This window comes from Tachypleus tridentatus, chromosome 1 (genome assembly GCF_004210375.1).
Source record: "Tachypleus tridentatus isolate NWPU-2018 chromosome 1, ASM421037v1, whole genome shotgun sequence".
NCBI lineage: Eukaryota > Metazoa > Arthropoda > Merostomata > Xiphosura > Limulidae > Tachypleus > Tachypleus tridentatus.
The window spans coordinates 37,558,257-37,578,527 of NC_134825.1; the positions used below are offsets into that span (position 1 = coordinate 37,558,257).

At 34.6% G+C, this 20,271-nt stretch overlaps 1 protein-coding gene across 3 annotated transcripts in view; it reads right to left on the bottom strand.

Annotated features, from left to right (window-relative positions):
* LOC143246311 (gamma-tubulin complex component 2-like) overlaps positions 1-9,759 on the bottom strand; it is an 88,887-nt gene extending 79,128 nt beyond the window's left edge. For 2 of the 3 annotated variants that reach the window (XM_076492823.1, XM_076492813.1), the window contains exons 1-3: positions 9,598-9,759; positions 5,683-5,762; positions 680-767 (exon numbers count right to left, since the gene is read on the bottom strand). In XM_076492823.1, the coding sequence (XP_076348938.1) occupies positions 680-767; positions 5,683-5,735 (141 nt within the window). In that variant the 5' untranslated portion in view covers positions 5,736-5,762; positions 9,598-9,759. Of the gene's footprint in view, positions 1-679; positions 768-5,682; positions 5,763-9,597 lie in introns of those variants that run through there. The other variant, XM_076492831.1, reaches the window with a different exon arrangement.
* Between the last annotated feature and the right edge of the window lie 10,512 nt (positions 9,760-20,271).

The following is a 20,271-nucleotide window of genomic DNA, read 5'->3' on the forward strand; positions in this document are numbered from 1 at the left end:
CAGTTTTTGTTGAACTGTGTCTTGTGATCTTGCAAAAAGTCAGCAAATGGCCAACTGTGTAACAGCATGCTATCACAAAGTATATGGAAAATTATTATTCTGTTGGATTTCTGCCTGAATTCATGTATATGTACTTTTCCATTTGAAATAATCAGTATTTAAATAGAAAAGAAACAAATCTATAACTAATGTGCTTGTGTTATCATGGCAAAGTAAATTACTCTGATTCATCATGTGAAACAAATCTTTTATACAATATTGTTAATGAATGTTTCCATACAATATAAATCCATGTGTAATGTGTCGCCATACATCAACAAGTTTAATCAGTAAGAGGTCCTAGCAATAATTCCAGTTGTTATTTCAACCTCTAATAATAATAAACAAGTTAAAATTATGTTCGAAAAATAACCAGAAGAGGCAGGTATTTAATTCAAAAATATGTGAAAGTCATTTACTCTGACTTTCTTACTAGAAAAGTTAAACAAAGTTTGTACATGTCAGTACAAGTTATTTTACAGTCTGATACCACACTCTATTCATAAAATTTACTGCTTTAAGAAATGTGAATAGTGAATGTTAGATTTGTTCTCACTAAATACACATCTGGAAGCCTCAAGAAAAGCATAACATTTATATACTTTATATAAATTCTTTATGTGGAGATTTAAAACTTCACCTTTGTGGTTACATTCGGTGTTCTGTTCTTTAATAATAGATCAGCATAGGATTCAGCCGATACTCCATCAGAAGATCTCTGGGCAATTCTGCATGTAACAAATTAATAGAATATGATACAGTATTATTACTGACATAACGTTTTTCAAAGTTATCTAGAGTTCTGACCCTTGATTTAAAATGACAAACTTACACCCTCAGTCTTAAATTGGAATATCTCATGTCTACTTCAGTAAAATAAAAAAAATACACTCGGTATTTTCTAAGTGATTTCTGCTCATTTTCTTAGCCTTCTGTGTACTACTGGGTTATTTTCTAAATTCAGAAAAGGAGTTTATCAAACAGCAATTAAGGAATTTAGTTAGTCATTATTTAATACAAATCATATGTTTTAATACAATACCAAGCATGTCACTTAGCTTTGCTGGATGTATCAATTATATAGGTAAAATATTTAGTCCAATATACTTATTTCATAAATACAGAAATTATATCAAAGATTTCCTATGTGTAGTATGTACACAGAATTAGTAACAGAAAGTAACATTTTACCCTCCTACAAAGTAAACAATGATAAAAATGACTTAAATGTTCCAAATAGCTCATTGTCTTGAAAAATATATATGTAAAAACGGCTCTACAAGTGGGTTTTCTCGACATCACTGAATTCATTGTCTTACTTTAAGATATTAAAATCTGGCATACTAAGGTTAAATTTATTGGAAATTTCAAAACTTTTGTGTGGAAAAGTATTTTAAATGAAATCCACTTTTATTTTATTAACAGAATGATTGGCTTATGGTTTGTTTAGAATTAAGCATAAAACTAAACAATGGACTATTTGTGCTCTGTGCAGCACATGCATTGAAACCCAGTTTCTGGTAGCATGAGTTTGCAGACATACTGTTGAGCCACTGGGAGGTGACTGACTTATGGAACATGGAAATTTGTTGCTATCAACTGTAGTAGAGGCCAGAAATGTAAAATAATTTAAATTAAAATGGATAATTTCCTGAAAAATAAATGGTGGGTTTAAGTTTTTTACTTTTTCTCAGAGGTGAGTTTGTTCCTTATTCTTCAAGTTATGCTCTATAGCTGAAATACAGGATTTTTTTTATTCTCTCTTTACACAGAGGGCAAATTATATTTTGCTTATGAATTCAATCTAAAAACATAAACAATTTGTCATTCATAAGTTATATATGTCCTATAAAGCTTTCACATAAATAGCTATTTTTGTTCAATGCTGCCCTCTATATGAAAAAAAAAATTGTTACACATGCCAAGTCTTCTGCCTCCCCCCATCAGAAATGATTCATTCCAATGTCTCTCATGAAAATAATCATGTGACAACCCTTCACCAATGAATGTGCCACACACTCGTTACACATTCAATTCCCTCTATTCTGTTCTACCATATATTTCATAGTGTAGAATATCACATCTACATCAGCAAAATATTACTGCCCTACTCTGTGCTGAATAGTATTCTATATTGATATGTTATTGTGTTAAAAGATCCAGGAGAATGCCTCCACAGTTCCAAGCTGCTGGGTTGGTAGTGATAAAGACTTCCAAACTCCACTAGAAGAAAATGGGGGTGAAGCACAATGAAGAATTCCAAGGAAATATCAACATTTGAGACAGTGTAACAGGTGACCACAAAAACCCAATTTTTAAAGCCAGACTATACTGATTTATTCAATACAAGGTATGATAGGGATGGCAGCAATCCCCTTCTGCTTTACCCATATAGTTCATGGATAATATAGTCCAGGATGGGCATGTTTATAAAGCAAATCCATTGCACAATAACCTTCAAGTGATCTTGAAACATAATAATAAAGTCAATATGCCTGAACAGTGCAGACTTAAAGGTTAAAGAATACATGGCCAGGCACCACTCACCATAGAGAGGAATCCAGTAAGAATAAAAGAGGAATATGCCCCTGAAAAAGAAGAAGTAACTTATCCAGCCACAGTCTCAGAAAGGAGTAATGAATGGCAACAGCTAAATGATGGTACCCCATCAAGAAAGAAACAACAACTCAAAGCAAAGAATGGGAGAAGAACAAATGAGATGTAGTCCAAGTGCTTAGCAGACAAAGTACCTTCAACTGATGACAGCATACATGTGCAGGAAAAAAGGGAGATGCAAGTGAGGAGTGAAGACATCAAGAAGTTAAGATGGGAAGAAGGGTACAAGGAAGGAAAAACCAACCTATACCAAATGGGAAAAGGTGGATGGGAATATGACAAACAAAGAAGTGGAATAAGGGGAGGAAATGTGTTGAAAGATAACTTAAGTATGCCTGGCATGGTCTATATTAGAAGCCTGGAATGCACTCCATAAAAAGATTGAGGAAATCCAACAAATCCTTTGAAAAATTGATTATACCATAACAGAAGGAAGACAAGCAATACTGGGAGCAGGTAGGTTGGACCCCAATCTCTGGAGCCTTCACAAATGAAACTGATTATAAAAAATATAAGTTAACAAAAATTAAAGGCAAGAAGTATAAACTATAAATTAAACAAAATTAATTGTAAGAAATTGTGTAGAAAAGTAAACTGGTAGATGTGATGCTCTGTGTCAAAGAAAAGATAACCTAAATATCAATAAGCGAGTGATAAAGAACCACAGGAAATCTGAAATTGACAGACACTTATTAAGCCTAATCGAACAAGATATTTAATGTAACTAATGATTAATGTGGAATTATAATCACCAGTAAACTGAAAATAAATGTTTAACAAGCCTAACTGAACAATACACAAACAATATTACTGAGCCCTAAAAGAAATAGTTAATCAAACAATAAGGATGTACAATATTGAGATAGGCCTGTGTGAACCCTGGCTCAAGAGTTTCACACAAACCAAGTGAATAGGAAGAATAACAACACAGTGAAATTAATTATAGATATACCAGTAAGATAAATTACAGATAATTCAAAAAATAAAGTAACAAAGCTCATGGTAAGCCTAAGCAAATGGAATAGTAGAAAAATATGACTAAGACTAGTGGCCAACCTAAACTTGACTATGAGTATTAATTAGTCAAACAAAACTTATGTTATAGAATCCAAATAATGACAGATAATAATATTAACAATAAAAATGCAACATTTTGTTTTTTCCAAAGTCAGCCAATGGTATCAAAATTTTGTTGGACACAAAATAAAAGACAAGGCATGAAGAAAATCAGTTCACAAGATGATCAATCTCCTGCTGAAGTAAAGTTGAAAATCTCCCTGTGGAGTACTGTGACCTAAAGTCCAAGTTAATGAACAGTATTTCAAATATGTTGGTCCCCAAAAATGAGGCAAGGCCTGAAGAAAGTCATTTCACAGGAGAATCAATCTCCTGATGAAATAAAGTTGAAAATTTTCTCAGAATACTGTAACTTGAAGCCCACATAAAGTACTAATTGAACATATGAACTCCAAAGCGGTAACAGCAAATTCATAATGCAAAATGAAAAATAAAATACAAATGTGTTGGTAGAAACAATAAAAGTTTATTGGAATAACTAAATAAGTTCCATAATCAGGTAGAAGTATCAAACAATTTTACTATGGAATAACTCGATAAGTTATAAATATCACTATTGTATAATAAAGAGTAAACTTGATGAGAGAATTACTACAAAGATATGGCTGAATACTAAAATAAAACATTTGATGACAACAAAAACTAAAGGTTAGAACAAGAACTGCCAAACAAGGGATAGTCTGGTAAAATGAAAAATAAAGAGTTACATGCATAAGGAGTGTGTAGGCAGATCAGTGGAAGGTTATTACATAATGATTTGCATGAGACACACAATGGAAGAATGGGTGAGAGGGACAGAATACTTGTAGTGTGTTTGTAAAAAATTTTTTTTTCATATAAAGGATAGCACTGAAAGATAATAGCTATTTATGTGAGTGGAGGTAATGTAATGTATCAGAATTTCAGATTTTTTTGTTTTTACATATTTCAGTACATACAGTAATTTTGAAATTTTATCATTTAGGTATAAACAATACAATAATATAAATCAGCAGATATCAGTAAATCAAACTTGCTGTACATCAAAAAAAATTTCCTCTGCAGAGGTGTGAAGCAGAAATAAAAACCACAGAAAAAAAAGGCCAAGTAAACAAATTTGAAGCCTACTCAACATTTAGTTCCAAACATTACCACATTTTGATCTCAGAGTGATAGAGACACTCATTCATAAATCTGACAAAATTTGTAAGAAAACAATCCAAGTACTAGAATGTTCTACTAGAAATGAATTTGGAAACACAAACACCAAATATGATGCATGTGATGAATCTACATATACAAAAGTTCAAAACTACAGAAAATTAAAATACAATAGATCGAAACACTTCTGCATTTTGGTTTATGTAACAACCATAAAAGTACATCTGCATTTTAATTTATGTAACATCCATACAAGTACAAACAGTTGTTTATTGTTCAAATGTTAGAAAAGTTTACAAGAGCAGAATTTATTTTTTACTTTCTACAAAAGTTGATTTATCTTCAAACTATGCCCTGCATTTCTGTGACACAGACCTACATCCTACTCTAAAGATGCTCCATTATGTGTATATGTGCATGTGTGTCAGCATCTATTGCTTAGAACTGGCCAGGTAAACTATCTTAATTTTTTTTTATGGTATCTGGAAACTGTCCAAGGGTGTACACATTATATTATGACTTTTGCCTAAAATGGAAGATAAAAAAACTACAGAAATTTAAAGACACAAGCACTTAATTAGTTAAATGAATCAATTACTAACTTTCACAAAGCAAATTATGAAATCAACATGCAATAGGTCTTTGAGGGATTCAATAAGAAAAGGAAAGGGAACATTATATAGCACTGTCCTATATACAATTTTTGCTTTCTTAATGGCTACCATTAGCTACTTTTACTAATAATTAACAAATAATGAAGCTATACCACCTCACAAGATAAGCTAAACATGTGTTATTGTTTACACTTACCCCAAATGCTTCATCAATTCACTGACGTGATGATGAACTTTGAACTCACTCATCTTCTGGTTTCAGGAGGTTAGCAGCACCTGCAGTAAACATATTATAATACCTGGATCACCATAAAATACAAAACATAAGTAAAGAAACCATAATTATTGAAAAAACAAAATCAATGCAAGTTTAGTTTATAATACAGAAATTACATAAATAATGCCACTTTCAAGATACCGATAGAAGAAAACTACATTTTTCTAAACAATAAAAAAATGCATGGGTAATGTACATGTATAACAAAAAATTCCTCAGCTCAATCTTTTTTCTGCAGAACATATAAAATTCTATTAACCTATCAAACTAAAAAGTTGGTGTTTGGTTTCTTTGTTCATTCTTGTACTTAAATGACATGGTTTTAAATGAGCTTCATATCCATTAAAGTCTACAACATTTCATCTACAGTCTTTTCAGGTTTAATGTTCATAGATAAATTTATTTTGCTAGCAATTTTGTTTAACAATCTAATACTTGGCATAATTTCTTTGTAAAATAGAAATGGCCCCAAAATAAAAATATTTCACTTAAATTATTGTTTTTATGCTACTATATCAAAAAATAACCATGGGTCCAATTTGCACACCTACTGTTAATAAGGGTTACTAAACTGCCATAATTCTTTAAAGCACAAACACCTGACTTTTTTAATCTCTGGTAATTACCAGGAACAGAAGATACACCTTACTTCAAAATATACATAAAAAGTTTAATTTTAATTTAGTACTTTGAAATAGATACCATACAACCATACTAGCACACACACACACATTAATAAATAAAACAATTACTTCTCTAGAAATTCTTTGTTTATCACACCATATACAGGTGCTAGAAGTTTATAAATGCCCTTAGATTTTAAACTATCTCTGCTGGAAAACAGCATCAGCACCAACAAAGAAGAATTCATTACATTGGTGAAAAATTCATCAGTAGGAAATGTTGTTTTCGAGAAGTAATAGTGTATTAACAGCAGTTTTCATGTAAGCTACAAAATTATCATTTCAGCTTCTAGTAGATAACAATATTTGACAAGATCTGTCATTTATTAAATTCCAGAGTTCTTTATATAACATAATTTTTGTGTGTTAAAACATTTCATTTCAAAGGAAAATGTCTATTATTCAAATCCTGTGGCATACACTGCATGAGTTTTCTACAGCCCTACTATGAATGTATACAGAATGTAATAAATACAGATAATAAACACTCAGCAAAACACATGATGATATAGATATGAAAATCTTATTCTAATTTAATACTTTGAGCTCAGATATTTCAAATGAAAAGACTATCAAAAAAATTATGTTGAAATTAATTTCTAAAACCTGCTTACTGCAACAGGAGCAAATACATTACACTAAAAGAACTATATCTTGCATGTTATACTACTATCTTATCCTTAAAGCCCAAACCTGATGCAAATGGAAAAAGAGCAATATGAAAATTTTGTATATCAACAACTTATTATCAATTAAAATTTTATGTTATAATACTGACTTGCATAAAGTAAACTTAGACTTAAGAATGGGACAAACACATCTTGAAGAATACAAACTGTTGATTCAACCAATATCATAAGGTTTCAAGTTGAGACTCAACAGTAACATTTGACATCTGAATGCAGAATATGCATTTTTTACTGTATCAGTCAAAACATAAAGGTGGTATACATGCTAGAATGCTGTCATAATTAACTTATGATAGTTTATTTTTCAATTTTAATTTGGAATCAAGAAACTGCACATCTTCCATACAAACATATTTGATAACATACAAACCTGAGACAAAATCAAATAAAATTCAAACAAAGCAATAAGAAACCTTTTGGTCCTTAAAGACCATCCCATCCCAATTGTCATGGAAAAGTAAACAGAACCTTTATTTTTCAGGAAAATACAAATATTTCTTTTAAACTCTTAAGATACCAGCCTCCACTACTGCTGAGAGCAACTCACTGCATAACTAATTGTCATATTAAAAAACTATAACAACCTTAATTGGAACTTGGGCTATATTTTCAAACAAGTATTCTTTTGTTTTCTTATATATAGAACTAGACACACATATGAAGAGACCTTTATTTTATCAATTCTAAAAACAATATTGTACATTTCAAAAGGATCTTTTACTATTATTTCCACAAGAGAAAATGGGTAATGCCTCAACCAAAACACTTTGTAGATTTTTTGGTGTCTTTATCTAAAAAACCATACTGATTGACTGGAAAGGGTTCAAAAGAGGGCCAATTAAGATAATTCCAAGTATGGAAGGATTATCTTACAGAGTTCAGTTAAGATCACTTTTTGTTTGTTTTTGAGAAAAGAAGAGTAAAAGGTGATCTCATTGGAGATTATAAGAATATTTAAGGTGGGATTTGATAGAATAAACACTACTGATCTCTTTGTGCTAAATTGTAAGAATGACAGACTGAGAAGGCAGAAATTTAAGATTTAAACCCAAAACACTCAATTCACACTAATGTTTTGAGGCCAATACTCTATCAATTGATTTACCAAGCTTCAAGATCCCAATATATAACTCTAATGTAATAGTTATGTGTCCTCTTCTACTCAACCAAGGCTTACCTTCAAGCTAGTAAAATGACAACTATTGCTATTTGCTACATATGGACACAACATCTATTTCTGCAACAACATAGACATACAGTGTTGACACTAACATCATTAACACACACAGAAATCTAGATTAAGTGTTTTCAAACTTTTCTTTTCTGAAGACTAGCCATTACAGTTCATTAGAAACAGTAGCCCACTGTTGAACACAGAAGAGAGAAATTACTTTATGCAAAAATAATATGAAAAACAGATTGTTCCACATCTCAAATCAAAATTTAAAAACATTTGCTCTATGCTAAACATTTACTAATTGGCTAAAAAACACAGAAATTGTTTGATTTATCCTTTAATAAGCTTAGATGACCTTCAAAATGGTGTTACACAGAAACGTTATCATCACACAGACTCAAGAAATCTACTCTGTTACAAATATTGTATACTTCTTTCTGTTAACAATCACTTTTACCATTTTAGTAATAAGATAAATTTTAATGAAGTACAGTGTCTGGACCAACGTGGTGGTTAACTGTCAAAATCGAAGTCTGTCCTCTTTATGAACTCTATCTACTGAAAAATGAATCTTTCTTTTTTAATATTAGTCTTAAGGAATAAATGTTCACTTTGTTTTCATTATTTTTGTACAGATAAAATCTGAAAAGATAACAATTACAGTGATAAACTTACAAGCATGAAAAAAACACATTTTTGTTCAAAACAGTAAATAAATTGAGGTTTTATTATTTTACCATATTACACAAGAAAATTAATAAAGTAATAGTAAAAATAATTCTTGATAACGAGAAAGCCACTTAGAATAAAAATGTATCTCAGAACGGTTGGTATGGGTATTAACATTTTTATTAATAACGCAGAAGGTTGAATCGTTGTTCTCTGCTTTATTAATAAGTGTTAATACCCATACCGTCCGTACTGATATACATTGGTCTTTACTGTATTATATATTATATACAAACACCAACGTTATTATACCTTTCCACAGAATAACAGCTTGAAAGAATACTCATTTTACTTTATATAATAATAACATCATAATTAAAAGCTATATACTTCACTGTATTCTGTGCCCTTATTTTTAATAACTGTTACTCTTATTGCGTTCGTATTTAATATAGTACCATAGTATTAATACCATTACTAAATTATTAAATTGAAAATAATAATACTCATGCTGTAAGTAGCACTGTCAGCATAATACGAACACAATTTGTAAAAGAAAAATGACATGAATATAGAGCAAAATAAGTCAACGTGTAACACCTTAAATTTTACTCACAGAAACTTATGATTTTGTCTCTCTCCTTTGGAACAAAATCACACCTTCTGTTAGACTCTGAGCATCAACCCGCTCGTTAATGCGTTTAGTCCCTTACTCAGTTTTACTGTTGACATTACGCATCCACATTGTTCGCAAACGCCAACATCAAACGAAGTAACTATTGACAAGACTGAGAACAACGTAGTTTATAAATAACCGAAAATTACTTTTTTCGAATATATAAACTTTAAATGTTTTCCTGATAATGCAGTACGTTTAATGATAGCAAAAGTAGTTATAAATAATCAATTCTACTTATTTTTCTTTACATTCTCCATATTCCGTTATGAAAACTTCGTCAAAAAATTTCTATCAAATTTTTAACATCATAAAGTGACACCACCACCCGTCAGTGGCAAAGCGGCATTTCTCTGGACTTCCACCGCAAAAATTGGGTTCGATACCCGTGGTGGGCAACAGAGAGCCCATTGTGTAGCCTTGTGCTTAACTTCAAACAAACATAAAGTAAAACCTTAAAGAAACCAAAGTGGCAAAATATTCTACATAAAGATAAAAAAAATTATAACATTAAGCTTCAGCGGCCAACCCGTAATGTGCTGTTATTTATGAGTCGCCAAACTCAACTTGTTTTTCATTTCCGGCATTAAGAAAATAAATAATCTATGACAAATATCAGCCGAAATCTTCGTAGTCCGTGATTAATACGTATATTACTGCTACCATTAACTTACAGTTCAGAGAAAACAATATTCCCTCAGCGTATTTAGAAACAGCATGCTATCCAAGCGTACAGAGGAGAACCTAGGAAGTATAAGGCTTGTTTGTTTGTTTCCTATTGAATTTCGCGCAAAGTTACTTAAGGGCTATCTACGCTAGCCGTCCCTAATTTAGTAGTGTAAGACTAGAGGGAAGGCAGCTAGTCATCACCACCCACCGCCAACTCTTGGACTACTGTTTTACCAACCAGTAGTGGGATTAACCGTACATTCTAATGCCCCCACGGCTGAAAGGGCGAACATGTTTGGTACGACGGGGATTCGAACCCGCGAACCTCAGATTACGAGTCGAACGTCTTAACTCACTTGACCATGCTGGGGCATGTCAACAGGTAGTAATATTTTCTGTCCAAATTAATGTAAGTGAAACATCTTTAACATTGTATGTAAAGTAGTCTTAGGTTTGTTTTCATAATCCAGTTTTACTTGCCGATCTAAAGTGTTGGATCCATTGGAACTTTCCAATGCATTCAAACATTCATCTGTTTGTAATAAGAGAAATGTCTCAATGCGATTTACCGCATTCACCCATCTAAAATCAACACAAAAAAATTGGTGCGTAAACTTCCTTCCTTTTTGAAACACTATTGGATGCGATAAAGGACTCTCTAGGCTATATGACCTAATCCTTCAACACCTGATGTATTTCATTGTTAGCCGTCTCTCTATTGGTCCATGAAAACAGTCACAGCATTTGATTTATTGGAAATGTGTTGCCTGTATCTGTATTGTTGCAAGGCACAGTTGTTTGACCTACTCAGCCATTTGATCTCATAAATACATTGGCATATTTAACCAACACATGTTAAGTCTAGGTTGTTTGCACACTCCTCAATCAACGATCTCAAATATGTTGGTAGGTGTATGCTTGCTTTTGTCAGCAGTGTAAAAGACGCAGCTATAGCATTATTTTTAGCCTCGGCCACTTTAATTTTGCTTACCACATCTACGAACAGGTGATTGCTCATAATTACAAAAATACACTAGAAAGTCATTCCCCTTAAGACAGGTAACTACCAGTCTCCTTCTTTCTGGACAGGAAACAGTTAATTCCATGTGTGGCTTCCATAATCTTGTAACAGGGTGTTGACACTATCTGTAGTAAATTATGATATCTTGCCAATAATAATAATTCGTGGAGCATGACTTGTATATATGGGGGGAATAACAGTACCTCGTGCAGTTCATTGTTCCTGAACTTAATCTAGCCAACACAGAATGACTCCCTCATGAAACATCACCTCTACAGTTGCACGAAATAAACTGGTGGGTAATTTCTAAACTATATCCATCAAAAGCATTCCAATATCATATCTGAAGATGAAGACAATTATATCAATTCTACGAGCGACATTTCTTAGACATGACCAGAGAATTACTTTCCTACTTACATTTAGTTTATTACTACTTGTCAAAACAAAGTTATTGCCCATTAACCAGAATGATGGTCTCATTTGGAGAGCTTGATATATTGTAAGATCTACCAGTGTTCTGGTCGCTCTTGTGTCAACCAGTAGTTCAACCTCTCACACTTGTATTCTCTCAGGTAGTATGAAGCTCCATCAAATCCTGAAAAAAGATAAAATGACTTTTAAGTCTTTTAGTGCAAGCTGTCTGTCATGCTACCTCAAGTAGAACAGAATTCTTAGCTGCATTCATTTTCTAAAGTTGTAACTGTAATATTTACCATTTGCTGTCGGTTCTTCTTGACATGTTGAGCTATCGATTGAAAATAAAAGTCTTGCCTTCTTCATTGAAGTACAGACAGTCATGTCACCAGTGCCATAATATACTATAAGCAACGCAAAAACTAAATGAGGTCTAAGGCAGCTCTGCTCATTTACCAGAAACTTGTACGATTACAGTACAGCTCTTGGATGTATAGATGGTTGGTTAACCCTCAACAGTGTTCAAACTTAATGTAGTGAAGCACCAGAGTAAGGTAGTCTATCCAAAATGTAGTCACATTATCTTTCAATACAGACTCAAAGTTACCACTACATACCCATTTGTAACAAAAAAGTTTCTGAATTTATTAGGATACCTCTTACACTCAAATGGTGCGTCATCGTCTCGTAGGGAAGTGCGTCGACTAATTTATCCATGAGTATGACTTTGTGACCTATTGAAACTATTATAGAATACGCTTTACCATACAGACAGTGCAGATTATCTGTATAAATGGCCAGACTACTGGGCTGAAGCAGCAGTTCAATCTGACCAAAATAGTTTCCAAGTCTTGTGACATATCATCTAAATGCACAGTATAATCCAGGAATAAAAGGTCTAAGCTGACAATCAGGCATTGGACTAGCTGCTGAGTCCAGTTGTTCCTAACAGTTACATGCTTTAAATGCTTCAGCAAATGGTTTATATATATATATATATAAAGATACATAACATATACCGTCTGGAAAATTTTAAATATTAACAATGTAATATATTGGAGCTCTAGAATAGGAGTTGTATTTTACTAAATCAGCACTGATGAAACAAAATAAGACGAAAAATATTTTTACAGTAAGTACTTCCAGGAGCTCTCTGTACTTTTGTACAAGAAAACAAAAGGATTGTTTCTTCTTTTAAATAACATTGAACGAATATTACAAAAAAAAAACATACAAATAGCTTCCTAAAAATAATTTTGTTTGTTTGTGTGTGTTTTCGTATTGCAAAGCCACATCGGGCTATCTACTGAGCTCACCGAAGGAAATCGAACCCCTAATTTTAGCGTTGCAAATCCGTAGACTTACTGCTGTACTAGAGGAGGGCTGTTTGTTTGTAGTTAAGCACAAAACTGTACAATGAGATATTTGTGATCTGCCCACCATAGGTATCGAAAACCGGTTTCTAGCGTTTAAGTCCGTAGACATACTTTGTGCCACTAATGGGGGCCATAGTGAAAATAAATATTTTTCACCTTTTGATCTATTCACCAACTGACATCGTTTTATCATCATTCTATACTAATGCTCAGCAATGTTCTATGGCATAGAGGGCCCGGCATGGCCTAGCGCGTAAGGCGTGCGACTCGTAATCCGAGGGTCGCGGGTTCGCGCCCGCGTCGCACTAAACATGCTCGCCCTCCCAGCCGTGGGGGTGTATAATGTGACGGTCAATCCCACTATTCGTTGGTAAAGAGTAGCCCAAGAGTTGGCGGTGGGTGGTGATGACTAGCTGCCTTCCCTCTAGTCTTACACTGCTAAATTAGGGACGGCTAGCACAGATAGCCCTCAAGTAGCTTTGTGCGAAATTTCCAAACAAACAAACAAACTATGGCATAGCGGTATGTTAGCGAACTTACACTGTCAGAAGCCGGGTTTCAATACTTGTGTTGTACAATTAAATTACAGTAACAATAATTTGAAGGAAATATAATTCATTAAAGAAAACAACTCTCTATAAATTTATACAAAACTATCAGAGAAAGGTAATGTTATCTTTTGTGAAAAAGGTAAGATTATCTTTCATAAAGAGATAAAACTTATCAGTAAAATATTTCCAGAGTAATGTTTCACGTCCATAAACCTTAAGAATTATTACAGTGAAAAAACAACAACAACAAAGAACTGAAGACTCGCCTGTTTGCTTTTTTTATATCAGATGCTTTATAAGCTCATAAGAGACTAAAATCAAGGTCGTAGAACCTGGGGGGATGGGAGGGATACATCTACCCTTCATTTTAGGTGGTGAGTATGGTGCATACAAATCTTCCCCCTCTACAGTTTGGTCTGTTGAATTGTTTTATTGCATCATAGGCCTACAAATTGTGTGTTTGTTCTTGTGTTCTTACCAATCGAATTACATAATTAGGCCTAGATGTAGGCTTTTTCAGTAGCCGAAATGTACATCTTTAATATAGGCGTGCTTCTAAGCTTTTCGATCTTAGCGATAGTTCGCAAGTATCAGTCAGTAGGCCTAAGTATACATGCAAGGCCTGCAAGCACTATCACAGACTCTACCTACGTCTTGTACGTAGTGTAAAATTAAGTAAAATTTTCATCACAACAGATTGAACAGAGTATGAAATTCGAAAATATTACTCCCAAGCGAAAACTCCTGTGATCTAGATCTGGCAGGCCATTTGTAGCTTGCAGCTACATCAATCTTATGTGTATATTGTGCGGTTTTCCTACGCCATTTGTTCTTATGCATGTCTAACCGGTTTTATTCTCGAACACCTAACTCTCCTTAGCTGCCGAAGTCGCTGACCATAGTGTACGTTTAGTGTACAGTTAACGACAAGTTTGGGCCGCTCAGATCCAGACGCGCCCTACATCACCCCCCTCCGCTCCCTTTAGTCTAAGCTTCGATTTTACAACAGGGCTCATTAGAGTTGTGTTTATGGCCCTCATTATTCCATGAAATTTCAGATTATCACCGCCCTCTAATAAAGTGCTGGTGCTTTATGGTAAAAAACAATATATTCTCTTATCACAGAAAAAAAATTGTTTTCTTGCATAATTAGAACACAAAAGGAGCGATTTCAACGGCCTGAAGCCTCTACTCGAATTGTATTGCTAGTTTTTGTTTAGGTGTTTTTATTTAATGGACGTGCTTATAGACATTATATCACAACGTGTTTGCCTTTTGATGAGCTTTGACAGGAATGTAATATATTTGTGATTGTTTAAGTATTTTTCGAGAAACTTGCAATTATTTGTGTTGTAACTAGCACACATTATTGTCCCAGTGATGCCCAGGTGGTCAGTCAGCTCGGTAGTCACTGTGAGGTTTGCGCGTTCGACTTAAATACATTGTACAGTTCAGTCCTACTTCCATTCTGTTCTATCTTTGTTCGTTGTACGTTAGAGTTTTTCAATAAAGACTGTATTTTAGCCTGTTGGTTCATCTGGGAAACAGATTCCAATTATGACAAGCAAGCGTCTGAAACTTTCCGATATTAGACAGTTCTGCAAGCCAGTTACTAGTACTACAAGTGACAATGCAGATGCAGATAATCCAACAACCTCAAGCAAAGGAATAGAAACTTGCCATACAGAGGAAATACTATGTTCATCAGAGGACGAGTCTGAAAATGTTTGTGCAACTATTGCACATCATGAACCACTAGATAGTTGTAAAACAAGTTTGTGCAGTCATGAAAAATCTGACACTCTACAGATACAGTGTGGAAAGCCATGTCATCTAGACGCACAACTAATACCACGACAGAAGGCAAAATATCAACTTTCAGGGCAAATGGTTTGATGAGTTCCCATGGCTACACTTCAACAATCAGACTCAAAAAGTCATATGTTTTCATTGTGCCAAGGTGGTAAATAGAGGCCTTTTTACAGGAAAATTGGAGAAGCCAGTGGAGTACCTTCATATCCACCGGTTTTTGCAACTGGAAAAAGGCAAAACAAAAATTCAACGAACACCAATCCTCCTCTCAGCACATATTTGCTATATCTCCAGAAGGTTCACTTGATGTAACTCCAATGACTGTCCAGCTACATAATGGAAAAAAAGAAACAGCACGAAGAATGCAAAAGAAGTCTACCCACAATATTCAGAAGTGTACGTTTCTTACTGCATCAAGGTTTAGCATTACGTGGACATACTGATACGGAAGGGAACTTCCTGCAGTTAATGAAGCTCCTGGAAGAGGAAGATCCTGAGTTGACGGCCTACTTGTGAAAAAAAACCACATTTACATCACCCCAGGCTCAGAATGAAATAATGGAGATGTTCAGCCATCAAATACTGAGGAACATAGCACACGAAGTGCGGCAAAGTAAAATCTTTGCATTGATGGTTGATGGCACTCAAGATGTTACAGGTGCCGATACGTAGATGAAAACCTTGACGTCCATGAGACATTTCTTGGTTTGTACAGTGTTTCCAATACAACTGGTGAAACAACATCCTCGACTATACTTTATGTGCTGACTAGACTCAACTTACCACTGTCAGGGTGAAGAGCACAAACTTATGATGGAGCCGCTAACATGAGTGGTACGTACAGTGGATGCCAGGCAAAAATAAAAGAAAAGCATTGTCAGCACACAAGGTTAATTTAACAATGCAACATGCAGTTGAAGCTTGTGAACGTTTTCGAGATTCTATTCAGTGGGTACATGAACTTGGTGTCTTGCTTCAGAGGTCAGGAAAATACAAGACAATCTTTGAAAATATTGTATCGTCAGACAGCCACAATGGTCCAGTTGAATACATCCGCCCACTGTGTCCAACACGCTGGTTGTGCCTCCTATCTACAATACATGTGCTAATCATGTTGCCCATGTTAAAATAAACAACAAAAGCAGTATTTCTGAAAGGTGCGAAGGATGCTTACTGTAAAATGCATGAAACAAGCCAGCAGATCTTTAGTGAAGTGTTTCTTCCCATGAAAATTTTGCTTGTATGTCCAGTATCCAGCTGCGAATGTGAACGCAGCTTTTCTGCATTAAGACGGTTGAAGACGTGGTTAAGATCAACTATGTCTTAGTGCCGCCTCAACCATGTGGCAATTTATCACACTCACAAAGATGAGGTCGACAAGAAAAATATAGAAGAGCTTATGAAATAATTCATAAACAGATCATCACAAAGGAGGTCTACGTTTGAGAACATGTAGACTAGAGGACTAAATGAATCTTACTTCAATGAAAAGTATAATTATGTGCTACATTGCATTGATGTGTAATTTTCAAGAGTTCGCAAAGACATTTTAATTATTTTTATCAAACAACATGAACAGTTTTTCAGTAGATATAAACTTATCAATGGTAATTACTAATTTTATTAATATTTGAAAACGTAATTCGTGCAATGAAAGTTATTAGTAACCTTGTCAAGTATAATGGCCATCTTTTATACTGTGCAGTGTGCAGAAATAAATTCACGTGACAGTTAATTTGTGACACATTTGTTTTTATTCTATTAACATTTTGAAAACTGTTCACAACACCTCACTTATACAAACCTACATGGAAACCTTGAAGTATCGTGGCAACATGATTACTCTGTGACTGCATGTTTACAGCTTTCAGATTCATGTAATCAGAGATTACCAACTTGGAAATCGAACAGTCCACATAAGTAGTTGCAAAAATGATCCCCCTCAGTCGGGTGTAAAAAATCTACGGCCATGACTAAAATTGCTTTGTTTTTTATACTGTTAACGACAGTAGTGAAAACGACATATACAGGCTAGTTATTTGGAATTAAACCCAAAACTTCACAATGGACTATCTGTGCTCTGCCCATCACAGGTTTCGAAAGCTGATTTCTCGCAGTATAGTCTGCAGACATGCCGCTGTGTCACTGATGGGGTAGAGGGCGACAGCTATAGGTTCTAGCTATTTAAGAATTACAAAACAAATAGTAAAACAAGCGTGAACAACGATATTCTCTTTTTTTAATCTAACGAATAACTTAATGTGAAAATAAAAATGAGCAGGAGACAAAAATTGTTAAGCCCAGCATGGCCAAGCGTGTTAAGGCGTGCAACTCGTTATCTGAGGGTCGCGGGTTCGCATCCCCGTCGCGCCAAACATGCTCGCCCTTTCAGCAGTGGGGGCGTTATAATGTGATGGTTAATACGCACTATTCGTTGGTAAAAGAGTAGCCCAAGAGTTGGCGGTGGGTGGTGATGACTAACTGCCTTCCCTCTTGTCTAACACTGCTAAGTTAGGGACGGCTAGCGTAGATAATCCTTGAGTAGATTTCCGCGAAATTCAAAAACAAACTCTTACACATTTATAATATTTTTAAATACTGATAGTTACGCATTCTTTAGACCTTTCTAGACGTATCACCTTCCACCAGGGCCTGGCATGGCCTAGCACGTTAAGGCGTGCGCTTCGTAATCTGAGGGTCGCGTGTTCGCGCCCGAGTCGCGCCAAAACATGCTCGTTCTCCCAGCCGTGGGGACGTTATAATTTGACGGTCAATCCCACTATTCGTTGGTAAAAGAGTAGCCCAAGAGTTGGCGGTGGGTGGTGATGACTAGCTGCCTTCCCTCTAGTCTTACACTGCTAAATTAGGGACGGCTAGCACAGATAGCCCTCGAGTAGCTTTGTGCGAAATTCCAAAACAAACAAAACCTTCCACCAATAATGAAACATGAAGCATAAAATACGCTCAATTATAGAATTAGATATCATTAAGTGCGTAGAAGTCGTGCTGTAATTTTAGACAAACATCGAAAATACGTAAATACATGAAGAAATGTGACAGTTATTTTCATACGTACTCAATATTTACAACACAACTGCATAAGGTGCCATTGTCTTGTCAGCGTATCATGATTCCGTTTGTTTTTTATTTTTATGCAAACTTCGCCAGGGCACTTTGTACTGACCATTCACAATTTAGAAGTGATAGACTAGAGGAAAGGCAGGTAACCAACACCACTCACACCTAACTACTGGGCTTCCCTTTTACCAACGAAAAGCGGAATTGTGCATCACAAAACACCTCCACGTCTGAGAGAGTTCGCATGTTGGATTACGGTATTCAAACTCGCGATCCCAGTATTGCGACTTGAATGCCATAAGCACTAAGTCATGCCATGTCTGATGCACGGTATGAACGATAAGGCCAGACTCCCCCTAGGGTTTAAACTTGGCTATTTAACTTAAAACGTTTGACCGGGGAAATCCAACTATTCAGCTACATACACCCAACCTCCTATATGTCTGTTTTTATTAAATAACACATTTTCAAAAATGTGATATAAGTGTTCTTAAACTATATAAAAAGGGGGATGGTTATCCTCCCCACCCACCTCTAAATCCGCCACTGCGCTGGCTGAGTATATGATATCTAGATGTTTGACTTTAATAATGTTGTATTATAACGTCCAGCCACGTGTAGCACTAATCGCTATAGGTAACTTTTTTTAGAGTTTTCTGTTAAACAAGGAGCATTAGATTAACACACCTTTTCTTGGTTTTCAGTGATTCGATCTAGGAAAATACCTCTTGCGAGACTAAACCTACTTCATCATTCATTGATCAGACAGAAGACATTAGTTTTGTGTCCATTTCCTTTGTGATTTAAAGAAATATTGTTTTACACGTGTTCATTCTATTTATTTTCTCAGTTTAAAATTCATTGTTTGGTTATCTTCGAATTTTCTCTGTAATTATTTTTCGGGGATATCCCGTTAAAATATCCTGTTTGATATTCGTACAGAACTGAGTTAATCTGAGAATACTAACTTCGGAAGGACAGCGGTATGTCTACGGATTTACAACGCAAAATCAGGGCTTCGATTCTCCTCGGTGGGTTCCGCAGATAGCACGGTGTGGCTTTGCTATAAAGAAACACACACGCTCTAAAGATTATAAATAATTTTATTGTAATATATTTGTTAATGAAGTTGGATAAAAATGGCATACACAGTAGTATATTGGTTAACGATTGTTATTATTCATCTACAACTGAAAGAGCTAAAAAGAAACAAAATTATTTCTTTAGATAACTGTGATTTTCTAATGCTTACACTACTAAGAAAGTAGACCCATACATGTTCACCCTTTCAGTCACATGGACGTTATAATGTGACGATCAATCCCACTTTTCGTTGGTAAAAGAGCAGCCCAAGAGTTGGCGGTGGATGGTAATTAGTAGCTGCCTTACCTCTAGTCTTACACTGCTAAATTAGGGACGACTGGCATAGATAGCCCCAGGGTAGTTTTGCACGAAAATCAAAACAAACCTACTAAGAAATTAAATGATATTAATTTATAATTATATGTAAATTATTAAACAGGATTGAACAGACTTTATATATATATCACCTGGCTGAAATCTTTCAAAATAAAAATATGCTTTGACTGCATTAGAGTATTCACTAATCAACATTTTCTAAGATACTTTTGAGGAAGCATTTTTCTAACAGTGGAACTAATAACATAATGTGAAAAAAATGTTGTTAAAT